Source organism: Momordica charantia (assembly GCF_013281855.1).
Source record: "Momordica charantia cultivar OHB3-1 chromosome 6 unlocalized genomic scaffold, Mcharantia_2.0 BLBB01000006.1, whole genome shotgun sequence".
NCBI lineage: Eukaryota > Viridiplantae > Streptophyta > Magnoliopsida > Cucurbitales > Cucurbitaceae > Momordica > Momordica charantia.
The window spans coordinates 28,541,319-28,560,877 of record NW_028275164.1 but is presented as its reverse complement, the minus strand read 5'-3'; the positions used below and the strand labels follow the sequence as shown (position 1 = coordinate 28,560,877).

At 34.2% G+C, this 19,559-nt stretch overlaps 2 protein-coding genes across 3 annotated transcripts; one reads left to right on the top strand and one right to left on the bottom strand.

Annotated features, from left to right (window-relative positions):
- Positions 1-27: 27 nt before the first annotated feature.
- LOC111024047 (transducin family protein / WD-40 repeat family protein) lies at positions 28-6,785 on the bottom strand. 2 transcript variants are annotated; one of them, XM_022301627.2, is made up of 5 exons: positions 6,637-6,785; positions 5,156-5,943; positions 4,695-4,796; positions 477-1,112; positions 28-388 (listed from the first exon to the last, which is right to left on the bottom strand). In XM_022301627.2, exons 2-5 carry the CDS (start codon positions 5,801-5,803, stop codon positions 215-217), a joined length of 1,560 nt encoding a protein of 519 aa, XP_022157319.1. In that variant the 5' UTR covers positions 5,804-5,943; positions 6,637-6,785; the 3' UTR covers positions 28-214. The 2 variants fall into 2 exon arrangements, with proteins under 2 accessions (XP_022157319.1, XP_087981264.1); XM_088125138.1 differs by lacking the exon at positions 6,637-6,785 and having other exon boundaries at positions 5,156-5,487; positions 5,564-5,706.
- Positions 6,786-13,162: 6,377 nt separating this feature from the next.
- Positions 13,163-14,953, top strand: LOC111026117 (geraniol 8-hydroxylase). The gene is made up of 2 exons (XM_022304117.2): positions 13,163-14,070; positions 14,148-14,953. The coding sequence occupies exons 1-2, from the start codon at positions 13,192-13,194 to the stop codon at positions 14,742-14,744; spliced, it is 1,476 nt and encodes a 491-aa protein (XP_022159809.1). The 5' UTR covers positions 13,163-13,191; the 3' UTR covers positions 14,745-14,953.
- Positions 14,954-19,559: the final 4,606 nt, after the last annotated feature.

Here is a 19,559-nt window from a genome sequence, read left to right as displayed (position 1 = left end):
TAATTTCCTCAAAAAATGGATCAACACTAATAGAGAACACGAGATGGATTTTACAAGAAGCTTAAATGCCAAAATTTTGAAGGACAACAGAAATATACAGATATATGAAAGCATCATATGTGATCAATTGAAATTGATAATACAATCCAAGAAAGGTACGGATATATTTAACTGTGTGAATGTAGATTTTTACCCAGTTGTTTCATCAACTTTCTCAAGGCTTGACATTCTTAGTTGATGCAGGTCCCCATATCCGTATTGTCTGATCGTCACTCGCTGATGCTAACATCTTAGGCCTTTTCGGATTCCAGCTGACGCAGTTGACAGTCGTTGAATGTCCAGACAAAACCTCAATTGGCTTACTAGTTTGCCTGCTCCAGATGTAGACCTGCTTAATAAGAACTCTGAGGTTAATTGGATAGTTCTATTCACATGGAAGTTTAGAAGCGAGATTTTATTAACACACAGATCCTCACCTCTGAATTTTCGCTACCACTGGCGATAAATGCACTATTTACCCCACCAAAGCAGGATCGAATTACATACTTATTCTGTTGGTGCCCGGTGTACTTACGCGGCCGCTCCCACTCCCCTGCAACATCCCACATGTGTATCTCCTGGTTGTTGAGGTTGACAATGAAAAACTTACCATCTCCTGAGATTGATAGTGATGAGATGGAGTGCCCCTCTGATATTACTCTTTCAGCATTTGTCTCAAGATTAAGAATACGGATTTCTTTATCCAAGAAAATGCTTATAAGATTTTCGCCATCGGGTGTCACTGCGAGATCCAATATCTTAGGCATCCTTGTGCCTCTCCAGGCCTTGATCTCGTTTCCATCACAGTCCCACAAGTGGATACCCTTCTCAGGGTCAGCACTGCCACAAACAAGTCTCTTTGAGTCTGGAAACCATGCGCACGAGCTGACAATAAAGCCATGATCTTCAAATGTGTGCTTGCAGGTACCTGTTTCCACGTCCCATAGCTTGAGGACCTCTGCGTGTCCACATGTGAGCAACTTCGTATCATCGGGGCTCCATGCTACAAACGACACTTGACTTTGGTGGCTTCTAAGTATGTGTCTCAATGTCAGTTTACCATCTTCCAACACCTACCACAAGATATTAAAAAAAGAAAAAAAGAAAAGGAAAACTAAAAACTTATAGAACTCTTAATTCTGAACTATATTCCAATCCCAGGTAGCCGTATTGAAAAATAATAATGCCAAAAGAAAAGAGAATAAATACAACAATAAGGTCCACAAGTTCCCGAGGTGTTTGTCAAGACCATCCCATAGCTCATCCACTGAGGTGGAGGCTATTGAGAGGTATCACCAACCCCCGCAACTCAACTCCCAAATGAGATCCATTAAAACAGGGGATTCCAAATTCGAGCTACCGATTATCAAATAAGGCCTACTAATTCTCCACTCGAGAGGCCTTCTCCTGTACACACTCTTCACTAACGTGAGCTTCATCCTTTTAGTGACTTTATCTGGGCCCCTGAGTGCTAACATTACCGTATCAATATTCTCAGAAAAAGCCGAGCAACAAAATCAGATATCTTTAAAAAACGGCTGCACTCTGAAAAACATACAGACTTGATTTTGATGGCTGAAGGAGACTTCTCATTTTGTTTTGTTCAACTCCGTTTTCAGCCCTCCTGAGTTCTTCACGGGGCCACTTTTCCTTTCCATTTGGCCCATTCTATTAAGGCACCGCCTTGGAAGGAAACGCCTCTAACACAGGTGGGAAGGTATCGTTTAAAATCTCAAATTTATTGTTCATTGGAATTTGTACTTCTCCCACTTTCTCACTCTTACTTTTGTCCTTCGGATCAGAATAGAATGACCAAGCAAGACAAAGGTCCCTTCTCTCCGCTTTTATCCACTATACACTACAAACACCATTAACATGCCCAAAGAACCGAGCTGCAGCCTCTCGGGAAAAAACGTCAATGGACCTCCTCCACCTTCTTTGTCATCAGCAACCAAGCATCGTCAAACGAGACCACTTACACGAGGAACTTTTCAAGATTTTCAACTTCAACGTCAATATCGGCATGTAGGATTTCTTAATAATTATTTTTCACCTTAATAGTCAATTCCCTACAGTACGTAAGACAGAGTTATCTGGAAGCATTCTAAAAAGTAAAAACCCACCACTCTCATCTCCAATAGCCTTCAGCACCTCAAATTTCCACCTTCGGTGGCATTTCGAATTTTTAGCCCACCCCCTAGTTTGGAATCACCATTTTTTCTTCCTCGGTGCCTGTATAGTTGCATCTCACTTTCAAATCTCACCGAAGTTTCCTACAATACGACAACTTACAATAGTTCAGCTTCAGTTTTCAAAGGTCATTGGAAGGGGTTAGTAATGCATTTAAAGCCCGCTGACACTTAATGATCTTTGCCCCATCATCGTGAAAGAATCTCCTGTAAATAATAAATTTTCTCCCAATTTGTCCTGCCGACCTCCTTACACAAGGCAAGACCCAAGCAGAACCATCACTATCAGCCTCCTTACATCGTTTTTTTAACCGATAATTCATTTGGTTATCAATGAGTGTAAATGCTCTCCTCTTTTCCATTACTACAGCTACACATCTCTTTTATCCAATTGGAGATCTTTTATGTAACTCCTTTGCATCGTGGTTTTCCCCTTCTTTTGTCAATGAATTTGTTTCTTATAATAATAATAATAAGCCTCGTTTGTAAAAGCTCTCGAACAGTCCTTCTTAAGAGGGTTCAGAAGGACTTCCACTCCTTCAAATTAAATATCACTTCCTGCTGGCACCACTAAGTTCTGCCTTCTACATTCCTAAGAGACATTTAAAATTTCTAGGAACAACAAACCCCCCCACCCCCCTTCTTTTATTTTCTAAAGCCACAGAACTTTGATCTGATTTGACTGAAGAATTTACAATTAAATGGGGCAGTCATCAGGTCATCCAAAACATTATCCAACCAGGCCCCTAACCCTCTCTCCAACTTGAGTTCACAGAAGTTCTGTTTTTTCTTTTCACCAATCTAAGTTTGTTGGGATCCTTCTTCCCTTCAAAGTAGATGATTAGAAAAAAAATTTATGGAACACTTACAAGTTGCAGATTGCACTTTCTAGGACTTCCAACAGAACCAAACACCTAAAAGCAAATTCCATGCCCGAAAGAGAGGAAGCTAACAAGAGAAGGAGAGCACAGAGAAAGACTGGAGGTAGCTGCAGTGTAGGAATGGGAAAGTGAGCGGAAAGGTGAGAAAGGAGTCTTAATAAGCTTGCGTTTGGAAAGTTCATATTCATTTAGCCGAAGTTTAAATTGACTATAATAATGGATTATAATCATTCTGGTCCGTGTAACATGTATCTAGTTTGTGGGTTTGTGATTTTTTTAAACTAGCAAACATATGGCCCAAGTGTGCTCTATAAGTTTGAACCTACGTAACCATAAAATACATGAACTCAACTTGTGTGCAAGTGTGCTCCACAGTTTTAATGTTTTCAGTAACTAGAATCTTTTTCAGTTTATTACTGTTACATAAGTTTGAACCTATGTGACCATAAAATACATGAACTCAACTTGTGTGCAAATGTGCTCCACAGTTTTAATGCTTTCAGTAACTAGTAAGAATCTTTTTCAATTTATTACTATTAAGATAAGAATTTTTTTAATTGAAAAACATGTCATAGACAATAAGGCAAACAATAATAAGGTTTGGCAAAATCAAATTTCTAACCCAAATCTAAATTCTACAAAAACCAAAATGAAACTAAAGTTCACGGTTTTGGGGAAAAATAGCTTCAGCAGCAACTCCAGGTTTTATCTGAGATTGCATTGAATCATGAACCAAAAGGCAAAAATTTGAACCATATATGTCTTGTGACTAGTTTAGTAGCAGTTTTTGCATGCTGTTATCCTAACTCCCTAACGACAAAATCACCTAACAATTTAAAGAATACCATGTGCTGTAAGAGTTATGACACCAAGAACATAATTTCATACAGATAATATTGTTCAAATGTGTAAAACTGTGCTCATATCTACATATAAAGACTATAACTCTAAATTGATATCATGATTCTAAACTATACAAACCTAACCCATGAGTCCAATGCCTCCCTTCACGTGGGGTTGAAATGTGGGATTTGTAGAAAGTAAATTACATATAGAGTAATATGGATACACGATTTCATTTATTGGTGGGCATGAGAGAGTTCCCTGCGGGCGCGTCCAACCATTACCTTATTTGATGGCACAAAGTAGACAGACTCCATAATGGATAGCAGAAAAATATTTGATCATTCTTAACAGGCTACCCATTAGTATGCTAATTTAGATGGAAAAAGAATGTAGATCAATACTTCAATGACCCAATGTTCGCAATCTGATCTTCAAGGAAATTGGAAACGGACAATATTTGAGGGCCAAATTGGCAAGTCTTAACTAGAAACTATTTGTTTTTACACTTCCGTATGCAATGTTTACAAGTTAGGCAACATTCAAACAACTTTAATTTGGGGAGGTTTTATTTTAAGTCCCTGGCTAGGAAGATGACCTCATCTACCTTCCTTCAGTTTGTGCCTTTGAACCTCCTTTAGATTACTAATGAATCCTTGTCTCTATTTCGTAACTGGTAATGATAATGATAACTTAACTCTAATGTTAATTCAAATGTTAAAAGATGCGGTCTAAAGGGTACCTTCCAAATAATAGCTGAGCAATCGCTGGAAGAAGAGGCCAAGTATTCTCCATTATTAGAAAATTGAACAAACCAAACTTCATTCTTATGTTCGGTCAAAATCTGCATAGTAAGAAATTTTGTTTTAAAAACAAACAAACAAGCACTATGTGTACTGAATATCAATCCTCTTTTTCTTTCTTCTTCTTTTTATTTTTCACAAACTGATAATGGAGTACCAAATGCTGAAATAAAAGCAAAGAAAATTTACACATGTATATAATATTCCATAATGGAAATGATTTGATTGCAAAGATTATATTCATATCTTACTTACGTGAATTTGAGAGAACCAATCCAATTGTAAAAAAAAATATATTCCATCATGATATTTTACACATAGAAGCCCTTTTTTCCAAAGTCATAAAAAATGATGCATGGAAATGAAGAATATAAAACAAGAAATATAGGGTAAAATGCACCTGAACCGTCTCTGTTGGTATTTGATCCCTGCCACAGCAGTGGTCCTCATAGATTGAAACTGCACCAGAAAAATTATGATATATACACGAATCAATCTGTGCCATAACAGTGGTTTCAACCAATTGCTCCAACCTTCTATCTGGCAAACAACTTGGTGGAGGAAGAGTTTTTTCCAAATCTCGCAACAACTTCTTCCGTAGCTCATGAATGACATTGTCGTTTGAATTATCCAGATTCGTGTTCTTGGAAGTAAATATACCATAAGCAAGCTTGTGGATTTTGTCTCTACTAAAATGGAATATCGGAGCCTCTTTACGCAGCATAGCTAGTGCTGATGCATCATCCCCACAATTAGAATACTCAAGCAAACAATGTTTAAGTACAAGAAACAGAGCGGAAACTCTTACATCATCAGTTAGATCCTTGATGCCATTTATTGTGTCAATGCAACCATACCAATTACCACTACAAATTTGTGATTCCAGCAACTTGAAATCGCTAGATTTGTATGAAATTCCAGACTCGTCTTCCAAACATAGTGCGGACTTTTGGTAACCAAATGAATATAAGCATTGAATTATAACTCTAACGAACTCATGTTTCCTTATTAGGCCCTTGGATCCAAGCAACACAGATGAACTCTCCATGGATGTGTAGCTTTTGATAAAATCTTATGACATTTTAATAAACTTCCCCTTAAATACTCCGGAAAGACCAGTTATTTCAGCCAGCCATGGCACTACTATTTGCAGACAGACTGAAGCTATTTTCTTGCGAGTACGAGATCCTGGAATTTAACAAAGTTGTAGTCATGGAAGAGTGAGCTAAAAAACCAAAAATTCAAAGTGAGTGCCAAAAGAATCATATACAAGAGAGAGACATAGACAGAGGTTCAACTGTGTCCCAATACTATGTGGATTGTGGAGCGAGGAATGACTTTAAAAATCGTCCTATCCAATTTTGATCTTATAACAAAGCAAAAGGCCAAAAACTAAGGTTAAAAAACTTTGAACTTCTTATAGGATTGACTTCTGATAAATTCACTTCTCATGACCGCCATATGTTCGAAATTTCCATCCCATCAAGACCATAGTAAGCAAATGAAAATAATGGATTATTCAGATACTAAAATAAAATCTCGAACCATTAGCCGAAATACACCTGGCCCGAAACATTCACTTACAGATTCACACAAAAAGAAATCTTAATATACAGTAATCCCACAAACCCAAAAAGCTTATAATTACCCAAAACCAAAAAACAGTTCTTGAATCGCAGAAGTCAGTGAGCCTGAGAGGCTCCAGCCAAGATTCCAAAAGCAGAAGTAAACGAAAATGAGTAACATCCGAGAAGAATTACGAGCTGAACAGAACAAATAACGAAACTATTACATACGTTACAGAACAAAAACGAATACGAATGCCAAGTCTAGAAATAACAAGAAACGAAGAAGATATCAAATTAGCGAATGGTTGCTGACCAGTAGAGAAGGTTTTGCAGAGATTGAAGAGCTACTCAATGCGATTACTGGGGAAGAAATGTGGCCGTGGAAATGACTTGTAGTCGGGGAGAAACCGCTGGTAGTTTGGAGGAGGCAATCTTAGAGAAAAGGGTAAGAACAAAATGAAGCTTAAACGACGACGTTGAGAGAAATTATTTTGTTTTTCTGTTTTGTAAATTATCGATTTATTAATTTCCCTCTTAGCCCCTGGCTTTTGACACGACACCAGAAACAAACGAGTGCTATATTGGTCTTTTTCTTCCCTTTATTCGGTTTGGATGAGTATGGCATTTAATTTATTTTGCCTTTTTTCTTTAGAGAAATTTAGCTAATTTAATGTATAGTATAGTTTAGGCATTTTTTTTCTTCAAGATATAGTGAAGTAATTGTAGCACTCCCTTCACAATTTAATTATTCTTTTGTAAAATTATGGAGTAAAATGAGGCACCACCAACCATTAAGAATGAGAAAATACGAGATTTGACCAAATATAAAATTAGAAATTTGAAAATAAAACATAAATTTCTTTTAGAAATTCAACAAAGATTCTACCAAAACTCTCCCTCACAAATTAAGCATGAATTGCCACTATTTATATGCAATTTGTACAACCGTGTGATATGTTACATTTGGACACTAATCATAGGTGGGAAAATAGACACATGAGATGTCGAGAATGAAGCAATGAATACGGATCAACTTGTCACGTGGAGAAACTAAACAAATGAGAGAAATTGATACATGAGGTTGGGGTTAGGGTTAAATATTTCTTTTTGATACCTAAGATTGGACATCTAATTTGAATAATGTTTATAATAATTGTAACATTTATTGGGTTTAATTTCATTTTTATTCTCTGGCTCGAGTTAAGAAAAATAGAGAATATATATTTGTGTGTATTAATTTTTGGACTATTATAACCATACTTTAATTTCTAACTTCATGAACATGTTATTAATATTAGGTTTTATAATGATTAATTTATTTAAATGCTAAAAATGTCATTAATAAAAATAATTATAAAAAATTAATTAATAAAAGAATTAGTCCAAAAATTCGTGTATATATATATAATTTTAAATAAGTTTTTCTCTAATAAGTTAAAAATAAGTTTTTCTCTAATAAGTTATTCATTTATTATAATTTATGTAAATGTGATATTCAAAATACACGTACGAATTAGTTAAATAACTTTTCAAATCATTAATATATGACATTACTTATATCTTTTTTAAATTAAGATATTAAAAATATAAAAATTAACTTTAAATTTTATTATATTTTACAATAAGCAAGATAAGGTGGTTACAAAATTGGATCGGATAAATGAGAACTTAAATATAACCATAATTATTGATAAAGGAAAGTAATATAAAAAGGTATAAGATATGAATAGTTTTAATTTATTTGAAAATCGTTGAGAATATGAAAAGTTAAATGAAATTCTAAATACACTCATGATTAATGACAAATTATGGGAATATAAGAAAGTATAGATCAGAATATCATCGTCCTACCTTCATTTATAAAAATTTAAAGATACTTCCTGTAATTTAAAAAGTATTTTCGAATATGTCAAATCGAGCCTAGCTCTCAAGAGGTCATGATCGTTCGAACTCCCAATTTTTGAATATCAAAAGAAATAGAAAAAAATTAAATACATCCATTGATAAATGAAAGAAATATAAAAAGGTACAAAATGTAAATAGTTTATCTTTATTTATTGAAAAGAAATAGTTTTGGAATATCTACATTTAGTTCTTTTTTTAGTACAACAAATAGGAATGGAAATTCACACTCACGATTTTTTGTTCATGTCTTAACTAGTTGAGTTATGTTTGGTTTAACGAATATCTACATTTAGTTGCCTAAGAAAATCGTAAGATATTAAATATTAGGTATTGTTTGAACTTATTTCTTTAAAATTCTTTAAAATTTACCTTGACTCTTTTAAACATGATGATTAATAATAAATAAAATTATTTTTTATATTCTATATTTTTAAAACAATTAAAAATGTCACTTGCTAAAGTATATATCATAGGCACCTATCTTCTTTTTTTTTCCTTTTTTTTTCAGAAAATTATAGGCACCTATCTTCCATTAAAAAATATAATTATTTAAATCAAATGTTACGTTCTTATTTTATCTAAGCTTAGAATAGTGAACGGTTTGATCTGATCAATAAAAATTGGGTAGCTGATATTTGTACCAGAGAAGTTTATTTACGTTCCTGCGCACAATATAATTTTGGTGGGCTTACCGATCCGACGGACGTTCTTCGATCTTAATCGAGATTAATTACTTAAAGAGAGCCACGTGGCGATGTAAGGAATGTTTTAGACCATTTCGGAATTATCCTTACTCGCAGGGGATTGGTTTCTACGTTTCTCAACCGTTAGTTTACAACGTAGTTTGCTCATGAACCAATTACTGTTGAACTAAACTCATGTTGGTTAATGATTTATTTGTTTTAAGACTAAAGTATTTTTTTCTGAAGAGGAATATATAAAAAATTATATATATTTTTAAAAAATAAAAAAAGGGATAAAATTTTAGTGATGGTTAACAAAAAAATTAGGTACTGACTATAAAACAACCCTGTAATGTTATTTGAAAACATAATGGTTGACTTGTATATATCTTTTTTAAGTAATATTTTGGTCTCTATATATTTTATTTTGGTTGTACTTTGAAAACGTCTATTTTAATTTTTGTAATTTTAAAAATTGACTATTTACATCTTTATTTACAAAATTTTAACATAATAGAAATTAACTCTTAAACTTTCGCAATTGTAAAAATTCAACAATGTCATTAATTTATTCAATAATTAAATTTGTTGAAAAGAACATCTACGAAAATTAAATGTTAGTTTATGTAAAAAGTTGGTGACTGAGAGAAAAAGATTAAAGTAAATTTTGGGGAGAAAGCAGAGAAGAGACGTAAGAGTTCGAAAAGAAGAAAAATTAAAGTTTAATGTTACTGAGGGTGGACGTAGCTTCTTGAAAAAATGATAGATGTAATTATTAAGAAAGAGTACTAATCCAGAAATATGATAACATTGCACACCTGTGGAAATAAAAGTGTGATCTTTCTTCTAGACTTCACTCATTTAATTTTCACAAAAAAACAAAAAAACAAAAAGTAGATTGTCTTTTAGCTCACTCGTTTTATTAACTGAAGTTGACAATCATGATTCAATGTACCTAACTTGCGTAAATATTTATTCATCCCTATCATATTTTCAATAAAGAAGTTGTAAATTTAAATTTCCACATTGTATTTTACTCAGTCATCCATATATTCAGATATTTTTCATTATTTCAAAATAAAATACAAGTTAATGGAGATACAATACGAGTACAAAATCACAATATTGTTCACGGTTGTTAATGCGTCGATAATAACGACATATTATTTTTGCATTTTTTAGTATAATGTGGGAGCGTGAATTTGAACTTTCGACATCAATGATAATAACTATTGTCAGTTCAGTATATTGGAATACCCTGTTTGACTTTGTTCCCAATCAGACCGGAGAATCCCTGACTCGATCGGGTCGAGTACCCACAGAGATTGGATCTCTAATTATTAGTTATTTATGCCATACAGAGATTGGATCTCTAATTATTAGTTATTTATGCCATGTTTACTTCCACTCAATGAATTTTTCCATTCCCTTCAATGATGTTTATCAAGTTGTAGGAATGGAATCAAATTGTGGGACCCACTCCAAATTTAGATATCACATCCCCTAACGGTCAATCACATCCCTCTTCTACACCCTAATCAATCATATTAAGTTATTTTACTACTTTTACCCTATTTCTCCCTTTATTATTGAGACTCCTAACTTTTTTTTAAAGATTTATATAACTTTTATTGGTTGATATGATTTTGTTATAAATTTATATTTAATTTGAAATTTTTAAATTTGTTATTATTAATTAATATCAATGTAATATTTAAAATAGAATTTATTGTTTTTGAATATTAGAATAATAAAATTTAATAATATTTTATATTAAATTTTAATAAAAAAGTATTTTAATTGATGTAATTTTATTTTAATTATTCATTATTATTAATACTAAATAAATTGTTAGAATAAAAAACATTTCCTATCAATCCTATAGTAATAAAATAAATTAAAATTTATTGTTATTGTAATTAAAAAAATGTTAGCACAATCATGTATTTATAATTAACTAGAAAGAAGATTTGTTACATATTTGATTCCGATTCTGACTCCAGACCGTTTTAGTAAACAACATCAAAAGAATTCTGATTCCGGTTCTAGAAAACTTTTGGTAAACAACATCAAATGAATAACATTCTCATTCTGATTGATTTTTATTCTGATTCATTCCCATTTCAATTTCTGGTAAGTAAGTACGACCTTAATTGATTTCATATATATTTAGTTATATCATTAGCTTCATAAATAGTTCAATAGTAGTCATTATTATAATCATTTCAAATGAAAGATATATAAACTTGTAAAGTGTCGTGGAACTATATTCATATTAGCTATTATATGACACATTTTTAATGCTAAATATGGATCATCTCCTCATGAATTTAAAATTCATGGAACACAACTAATTTATACTTTTTTTACCCGGTAAACATGGAAAAGATTACAATTGTAAAAATTCTTAAAAATCATTGTAAAGATATTGTAGTTGTTTTTGTCCACGTATCATATATAAAAATCGTATTTTCAAGGGACAATTTTCAGGTTTAACTTGGAACTTTTTTTATTGTTTTGAAGTCGGGGAGAGTGTAAATTATGCCTAAAAATATGTTCAAGACACGCGATTTTACCAGGCAGATTTTGCCACATCACAAAAACTAGCATATTCTTCCAATTACATTAAAGAAGTATCAACTTTTTTTTTTTTGGTAATGAGTTAAAAAATACAATATTTTAATGAACATTATTAAAATATACAATATCAGTTAAAGTAAATTAGAACATAACTAACGGTTAAGAGATTTATTCTAGTTGGAATCAACCTATGTTGGCCAATTCCATAATGGACAAACCTTTGATATGATCTTCTCCCGGCTCTATAATCTACCTGTCTTCGATAGTCCTTGGACCTAACTCTCTTTTTCGACTCGAGTCTAAAATTCAGCAGCTTTCATCGTTCATTGATAAAGGGTGCAATTTAACGTTACATGTATCAACTGTGTGACAATTGGACATTTATTAAGGTTGAAATCGGAAGATTGCAATGGGTTCCGAAATACAATCAACTTCGTCAAAGGGTTGAAATAAAGATACGCGAATCGATAACCATTAAATAGCGCCACTAACCACTCTTGCAGATTTTGCGCCATATATTTCTGTCAGTGGCGAAGTGTTCTCTGAGAGGGTGTAACCACGAGTCTCATATAAATATCAAAGCTAACGTTATTTTCAAGTACGCGCGAGTCTGGTTGTGAATTTAAACTAAAGTAGTTCAAATTGTGACTAACTTGAGCTTCGGAGTGCTCATTATTGTTTTGCAGGTCCTGAATCTACTTCAACGATTTCGAAGCAAACTAAGCGATCATATTTCAACTGAAACATTGACGGACATCTGCGCTAATAAGACAAAAGAGGTCTATACCTTCCTTAGATGAATCAGTAACAACTCATTATTAGTGGAACGAGGAATACACAGGTAGATTGGAATGACCTATCAATCATGGTGGGCCTTCCCTTTCTCTCACACACATATAATTTATTTATTTACTTTTGAGTGTTTTCTTTTTCATTTTTTTAGGGCTGGTTAATTACAATTTTATTTTTTACGTCAAAGTCATTTATCTTTGCGTGTTTAAACGCTTTCCCTTTTTTTAGTTGAACCATATATGAGATGGGGATTTAAACTTCAACTCCAATATGCATGCCCTGACCACTGAGTCAACTAATCAAGAAATGTGTGATATGTCTCTTAAATGATGAAAGTTTGAATTTCCACCTCTTTGAAGAGACATTTACATAAATAGCATAAAATAAAATTGTGTTTTCAAACACGGCAAAAAATTTTAATTTTAATTTTGTTAATAAAATAAAAGAATCACATTCAAATTCAAACTTAATTGTAATATAAAACATATCAGATTTTAGTTGAGTCAAGCTAATGGGTTAATCACAATAAAAAATTGTAATATTTTTTTAGAATGCATATGAAATTTGTCCTATGGAGTGAAAAATTTAATCACAGTCTCAAATTGATTGATTAATAGATTTATTTCTGATTGAAAAGTCTACTAAACACGGCTAAACAGAACATATATCAATTAATCAGATCACTAAACAGAGAAAAATAAAATAATCACGTGTGGTTGTGGGGATGTGACTTAAGATTAAAATATATATAGAGATCGTTACTAAATAATAAATATATAATTTTTGGAATATTATGGCTTTGCATAACCTTAGGTAGCATGAAAATGATTCTCATTTTGTCACATTCAAAAATTAAAACTATAAATGAAAGTACGTTCTCATAAACAAAATGAAACATCGCTGGCAAAATGGAATTCCTCTGGAGCAGCATCCTCTGCTTCTGTATTGCCTTATTTTTCATTGCGAGGCTAAAATCAGCGATGAGCAGTAAGGCAAAGCTTCCTCCAGGACCAAAGCCACTGCCGATCATCGGAAATTTGCTGGACCTCGGCGAGAATTCCCACAAGTCGCTGTCCAGCCTCGCCAAGGTACATGGCCCTGTTATGAGTCTCAAACTCGGACAGGTTACTGCGGTGGTGGTTTCTTCTGCCGCCATGGCTAAACAAGTCCTTCAAACCAACGACCAGGATCTGTGCAACAGAGCCATTCCAGATGCACTCAAAGCTTTTCGCCACCACGAATTGGGATTCCCATGGATTCCAGTTTCTCCTCTCTGGAGAAGCTATCGAAAAATATGCAACAACACGCTATTTGCCGCAAGAATTCTGGACGCAAACCAAAATCTTCGTCGGAAGAAAGTGGAGGAGCTCGTCGAGATTGTTCGAAAAAATGCAGCGACGGGCGAAGCGGTGGATTTAGGGAGGTTAGGATTTATGACAACGCTGAATCTACTTTCGAACACGATTTTCTCAGTCGATTTGGCAGATCCGAATTCCGAATTGGCGAAAGAGTTCAAGAATAACGTATGGGGCATCATGGAAGAAGTTACTAAACCTAATTTGGGCGACTATTTTCCCGCGTTGAGGAAGCTGGACATTCAGGGGATGAGGAAGAGGATGACGATTCACATGGAGAAGATCTTGAATCTTCTAGACGGCATGATCAAACAGAGGATGGAGCAGCATCTACTGAATTCCGATTCTGTTCCAAACAACGATATGCTGCATTACCTTCTAAACAATGAAGACAGCGAAATCGATAAAAATCAAATGGAACATTTACTACTCGTAAACATCCCTCAAAAAATCGTTATATTCTTAAGGAAAATCATTCGTTTTTCTAATTTGTGCCAAATTATACCTAGGTACTGTTCGTCGCCGGCTCGGACACAACTTCAATGACATTACAATGGGCAATGGCGGAGCTATTGAGGAATCCAGAGAAATTGGTGAAAGCTGAAGCAGAAATCAGGCAAGTTTTGGGGAAGAACAAGCTAGTGGATGAGGCGGACATTCCGAGACTGCCATATCTGCGGGCGGTGGTGAAGGAAGCTTGTCGATTGCATCCAGTGGTTCCTTTGTTGCTACCTCGCAAGGCGCAGCATGAAGTGGAAATTGGAGGTTTCACAATCGCGAAGGATTCACAGGTGCTCGTAAATGCGTGGGCGATCGGGCGAGATCCGAAGAGCTGGGAGAATCCAGAATTGTTCGAACCGGAGAGGTTTTTGGGGTCAAAAATTGACGTCAGAGGACGGAGCTTTGAGCTGATCCCGTTCGGCGGAGGGAGAAGGATCTGCCCTGGATTGCCATTGGCGATGAGAATGCTACATTTAATGCTGGGTTCGCTCATCAATTTCTTCGATTGGAAGGTTGAAGATGGATTCCATGTGAACATGGACGATAAGTTTGGTGTCGCTGTGGAGATGGTTTGTTCACTCAGGGCCATCCCTTCCCTAATTTAAAAATAATATTTAAATGTTGATAGAACGTGTAAATGGAAGAAATGCAGAAGCATATATATTTAAAAAAATAAAAAATCTTCCATTTTCTTTTTCCTCTCCTGAGTACGAGAGGTAGGGATCGAACTAGGTTGGAGGTATTTAACCTTGCTCGCTTTTAAGTTATGCATTGTTCCCATTCTAATTAAATTATGATCAAATACTTACACGAACTGTCAACATTTATTTATTTTGATCTAACCTTAAAAATTTGATAACTCTCTATTCTTTTGATTAAGAAGATATCTCTCTACTACCTACCAAAAGTTTAATAGTGATCAGCAATGGATAAATATTCTCGTAGAACTGCCTAGCCATGGACGAATGTAGTGACAAATGTTTTTATTTGTTAAACTTTGAGTAAATAATTTTCCTTTAAAGAAATTGAAAAGAGAGAAAGTCATCTAAAAATAAAATAATCTTTCATGCATGCTATGGAAGATATAAAAAATGTTAATTTTCTTTTCATGTAAGTCATGAGTTCGCCCACCCCTCGTATTAGAAAAAAAAAGGAGTGAAAAAAAAACATACTATGTTTTAGAATTTTTTTTCCTTTTTTTTTTTGGTCTTGGAGAGGATCACAAACGAGGCTCTTTAACTAGGCTTAATAACCATTCTCAAAACCCCAAGATAAACATAGTTAAACAAATAAAATATCTTTTTCTTCTTTATGGTCGCAGGTTCAATTCTCTATCCTCATATTTGTCGTACTAAAGAAAATCATTCTCGAAATACAATGAAACCAAACCTGTTAAATAACTAATTTTTGTTACTTGTCATCTAAAAAGTTTGAGAGTTGAACTGATATGTTAGAGAAAAAAATTCTATGTAAAGTAAATATTATAACAGAGTGGGGCTCCCGTTGGATGTCCTCTTCATCCTCCAAAAATTTTTAGTCCTCGTCTCCATCCCATTATCCATTTCTAGAAATCAAGGTCTAGGTCGATAAATCATCCATAAATAAATAAATAATATATATATTTATATATATATATATATATTTATAAAATTAGTTAAAAATATTTAATATTTTATTCATAATTTAGTAAAATCATTAATAAAATATAGATTAATTATTTGAAAACGTAATCAGGGAGGGTCGACGCAGGGTGAAAAGTGAATTTTTATTTTTTTGGGTGAGGACCGACCTTACTGAAATTTTTGTACTGTCTAATATAAAGACATGAAAATAACAATTTAAGTAGATAAGAAGACATTTTTTAAATAGAAATTTGTGAAAGAATAAGTTTAGAGAGATTGAAAAAAAATTAGTGAAAGCTAAAAGATAAAAACAGAAAATGCAAAATAAAAACAGAAAGAGATAATAAGCTTATTAATCTGTTTGTAGTAGTTGGTTAGTTTTTTATATTCAAGTTGTGTAATTACTCTCTGTATTTAATATGCTTATTTCATTAATAATATTTAATGCACATTCTAATGTACTCTAAACTCTAATATGGTATCAGACCAAATTTATGAGAGAGTTTTGAAAGTGCATTTAATTTGGCAGTTACCTACTTTCTCAACCCTCGAAGTACGTTCCAAATTTCCTCCATTTTCTACTTTGTTCGTTTTCGTGTTGAATCTCCATGGCACTATTAATCCCACTGCTTTTTCTTCTTTATCAGTCGATTCATCGTTCCTGGAACAATATGCAAATCTTTATTTTCTACATCATTCAGATATTACCAGCCTGGTTTCAGTGTCTCATCTACTTACGGATGAGAATTATACATCTCGAAGTAGATTCATGGTGATCGCTCTCACTGTCAAAAACAAAATAGGGTTTATTGAAATACAATTTGGTGAAGTTATTAAGTGTTTTAGGTTTGATAATGCTCCAGAGTTATCCTTTACTGAATTTTTTCGTTCCAAAGGGGTTGTCCATCAGTTTTCTTGTGTTGGTCATCCCCAGCAAAATCCAGTAGTTGAACGAAAGCATCAACACCTATTGAATGTGGCCATATCCTTATTTTTCAATCTCGTGTTCCCATTACCTTTTGGATAGAATGTGTTCTTACAACTTCTTTTTTAATAAATTGAACTTCCTCTTCTATTCGTGGTTGGGATACTCATTTTCATTGGTTTTATGGGAAGACTGTTGATTATTCTTCTCTGAGAGTGTTTGGCTTATGTTTTGCATCTACTTCTCCTGTTAATCGTTCTAAGTTTCATCCTCGTGCTCTTCCTACGATTTTTGTTGGTTATTCGCCAGGGATGAAAAGCTATCAGTTTTATAATATTGAGCACAAGCGGTTTTTTGTATCACGAGATGTTATCTTTCATGAGAGTTCTTTCTCATTTCATACAGTTTCTTCTCAACCTATTGACGATGTTGACGCATTTCCTGATATTATATTGCCTAAGTCATATGATTTTTCTGGGAGTTTTTATCCTATGCTGTCTTTTGAGCCTTTGACTTCCACTATTGAAGCTGTCCATGCTAATAATGCTCATGCTAATGTTCAAGTCTCTTGTTCAGCACAAGGTTCTTATTCCTAATTCTTCTTGTTTCGATGATGTTTCTATTATTGAGACCACTGATGTTTCTATTATTGAGACCACTGTCACTGAATCTCCGATTCTTGAGGCCAATTCTCCTATTATTGAATCCACTGCCTTTAATCTGCCCGGTTGTTATTGCCGATTCTGTTGCTGCCCAACCTTCTGCATGTTGCTTCTGATGGTGCTTGTCCATCTGCTGTGAACCCAAATGGTGCTGGTTCATTTGTTGTGAACCCGAATGCTGTGCAACCTGTTCGTAGGTCTTCTCGGCCTACATAGCGACCCTCATATCTTAAAGACTATCATTGTAGTCTTGTTCACAACTCTTCGACCAGTAGCTCTCTTTGTTATCTTTTAGACAATTATTTGTCTTATCACAATTTGTCACCATCTCATAGGACTTTTGTACCAAGTGTATCTTCTTACTTTGAGCCTCAATTTTATCACCAAGTCATTCCCTTTACTCAGTGGCGCACTGCTATGAATGATGAGTTGAAGACTATGGAATTGAACAAGACTTGGTCTGTTGTCCCTCTTCCTTTAGGACAACATTCTATCGATTGTAAATGGGTGATAAGGTCAAACATAAGTCTGATGGTTCCATCGAGCGATACAAGGCTAGGCTGGTTGCTAAATAATATACTCAACAAGAAGGCCTTGATTATATTAAGACCTTTTCTCCGGTTGCCAAATTAGTCACTTGCTCACTCTTGCAGCTTCTTTTAATTGGGTTCTTGTTCAACTCGATGTCAACAATGCTTTTTTGCATGGTGACTTATTTGAGGACGTGTTCAGGGATTTGCCCCTCGTTTATAAGCATGGTAAAGTATTTTCTCAGGGGCAGAAACTTGTGTGCAAGCTTCATAAGTTTATCTATGGACTTAAACAAGCCTCTCGACAGTGGTCTGATGAGTTTTCTCAGGCTCTTCTACTTCTTGGCTTTCGTCAAGTTAAGTCTGACTATTCCTTGTTTACTAAAGGAATGGTGAAACCTTTGTTGCCCTTTTAGCATACGTTGATGACATTATTATTGTTGGACCTTCTGCTTCTGTTATTGCTTCCTTTAAAGTTCATCCTAATAATGCTTTTCGGTTGAAGGACTTGGACTCTTTGAAGTACTTTCTAGAATTGGAAGTAGTCCATTTATCTACTGGAATTTTCTTATCTTAGAGGAATTATGCCTTATAGCTTTTCTAGGACTCTGGTTTGCTAGCCTCCAAATCAGCCTTGTTGCCCATGGATCCTGCTATCAAATTAAATGCCTCTAGTGGAGAACTTATTGCTGATCCGTCTTATTATTGATGGCTTATTGGGCGACTCCTTTATCTCACCATCTCACACTCTGATATTGTATTCACAGTCCACAAGTTAAGCCAATATGTTGCTTTTCCTCGACAGCATCATTTGGCAGCTGCTTAACATCTTCTTCAATACATTAAGAATAGCCATGGCCAAGGTATTTTTCTTCAACGATCGTCGTCCCTCCAGTTGTGTGCTTTTGCAGATGCTGATTGTGTGTCTTGTGTGGATTCTCGAAAGTCCACAACTGGATTTTGTATATTTTGGGTGATTCATTCGTCTCTTGGAAAGCTAAGAATCAATCTACTTTTTCTTGCTCATTTGTCGAAGTCAAATTTCGGGCTCTTGCTGTGGTTACTAGCAGATTGTATGGCTCTCATATCTTTTGGCTGATCTGAAGATTTCATTTACTCTGCCTACTCTTCTATTATGTGACAACCAGGCGACAATTCATATGGTTTCTAATCTCGATTTCCATGCACGTATGAAGCATATCGAGATTGATTGTCACTTTGTTCGTGCCAAAATCAATGCTGGTTTCATCAAATGGTTGCCGATTCATTTTGCCTCGCTAACTTGTTCACAAAGGCCCTTCCTTTGCCCTTTTTTTTGTTGCTGTTATCCAAGTTGGGCATTCTTAATCTCTGTGCTCCAACTTGAGGGGGGTTGTATACAAAAATACAATGTTAAATTAATAAAAGCAAAATTTCTATATAAATCCAACACAGTGTTGTATCAACCAATTTTTTATTATATAAATTGACTCTTGAATTTTTCATGATCATGAGAATTGAACTTTGTCATTAATTTATTGAATAATTAAACTTGTTTGACCTCTAAAAAATGAAGTGTTGGTGTTGAACTTGTAAAAGTAATGCAAACAAAGTCAGGATAATATCATATCATTGTAGAAACAAATATTCGGAGTACTCCACGGTAGGGTACAAAACCCTCGATTTGTCAAGTCAAAATCGA

Coding starts and splice junctions, on each gene's coding strand:
- LOC111024047 (XM_022301627.2), bottom strand. CDS start 5,803: ATGGAGAGTTCATCTGTGTTGCTTGGATCCAAGGGCCTAATAAGGAAA. Junction 4,797..5,155: donor TACCAACAGAGACGGTTCAG/GTGCATTTTACC, acceptor CTTACTATGCAG/ATTTTGACCGAACATAAGAA. Junction 389..476: donor GTGGTAGCGAAAATTCAGAG/GTGAGGATCTGT, acceptor CTTATTAAGCAG/GTCTACATCTGGAGCAGGCA.
- LOC111026117 (XM_022304117.2), top strand. CDS start 13,192: ATGGAATTCCTCTGGAGCAGCATCCTCTGCTTCTGTATTGCCTTATTT. Junction 14,071..14,147: donor AAATGGAACATTTACTACTC/GTAAACATCCCT, acceptor AATTATACCTAG/GTACTGTTCGTCGCCGGCTC.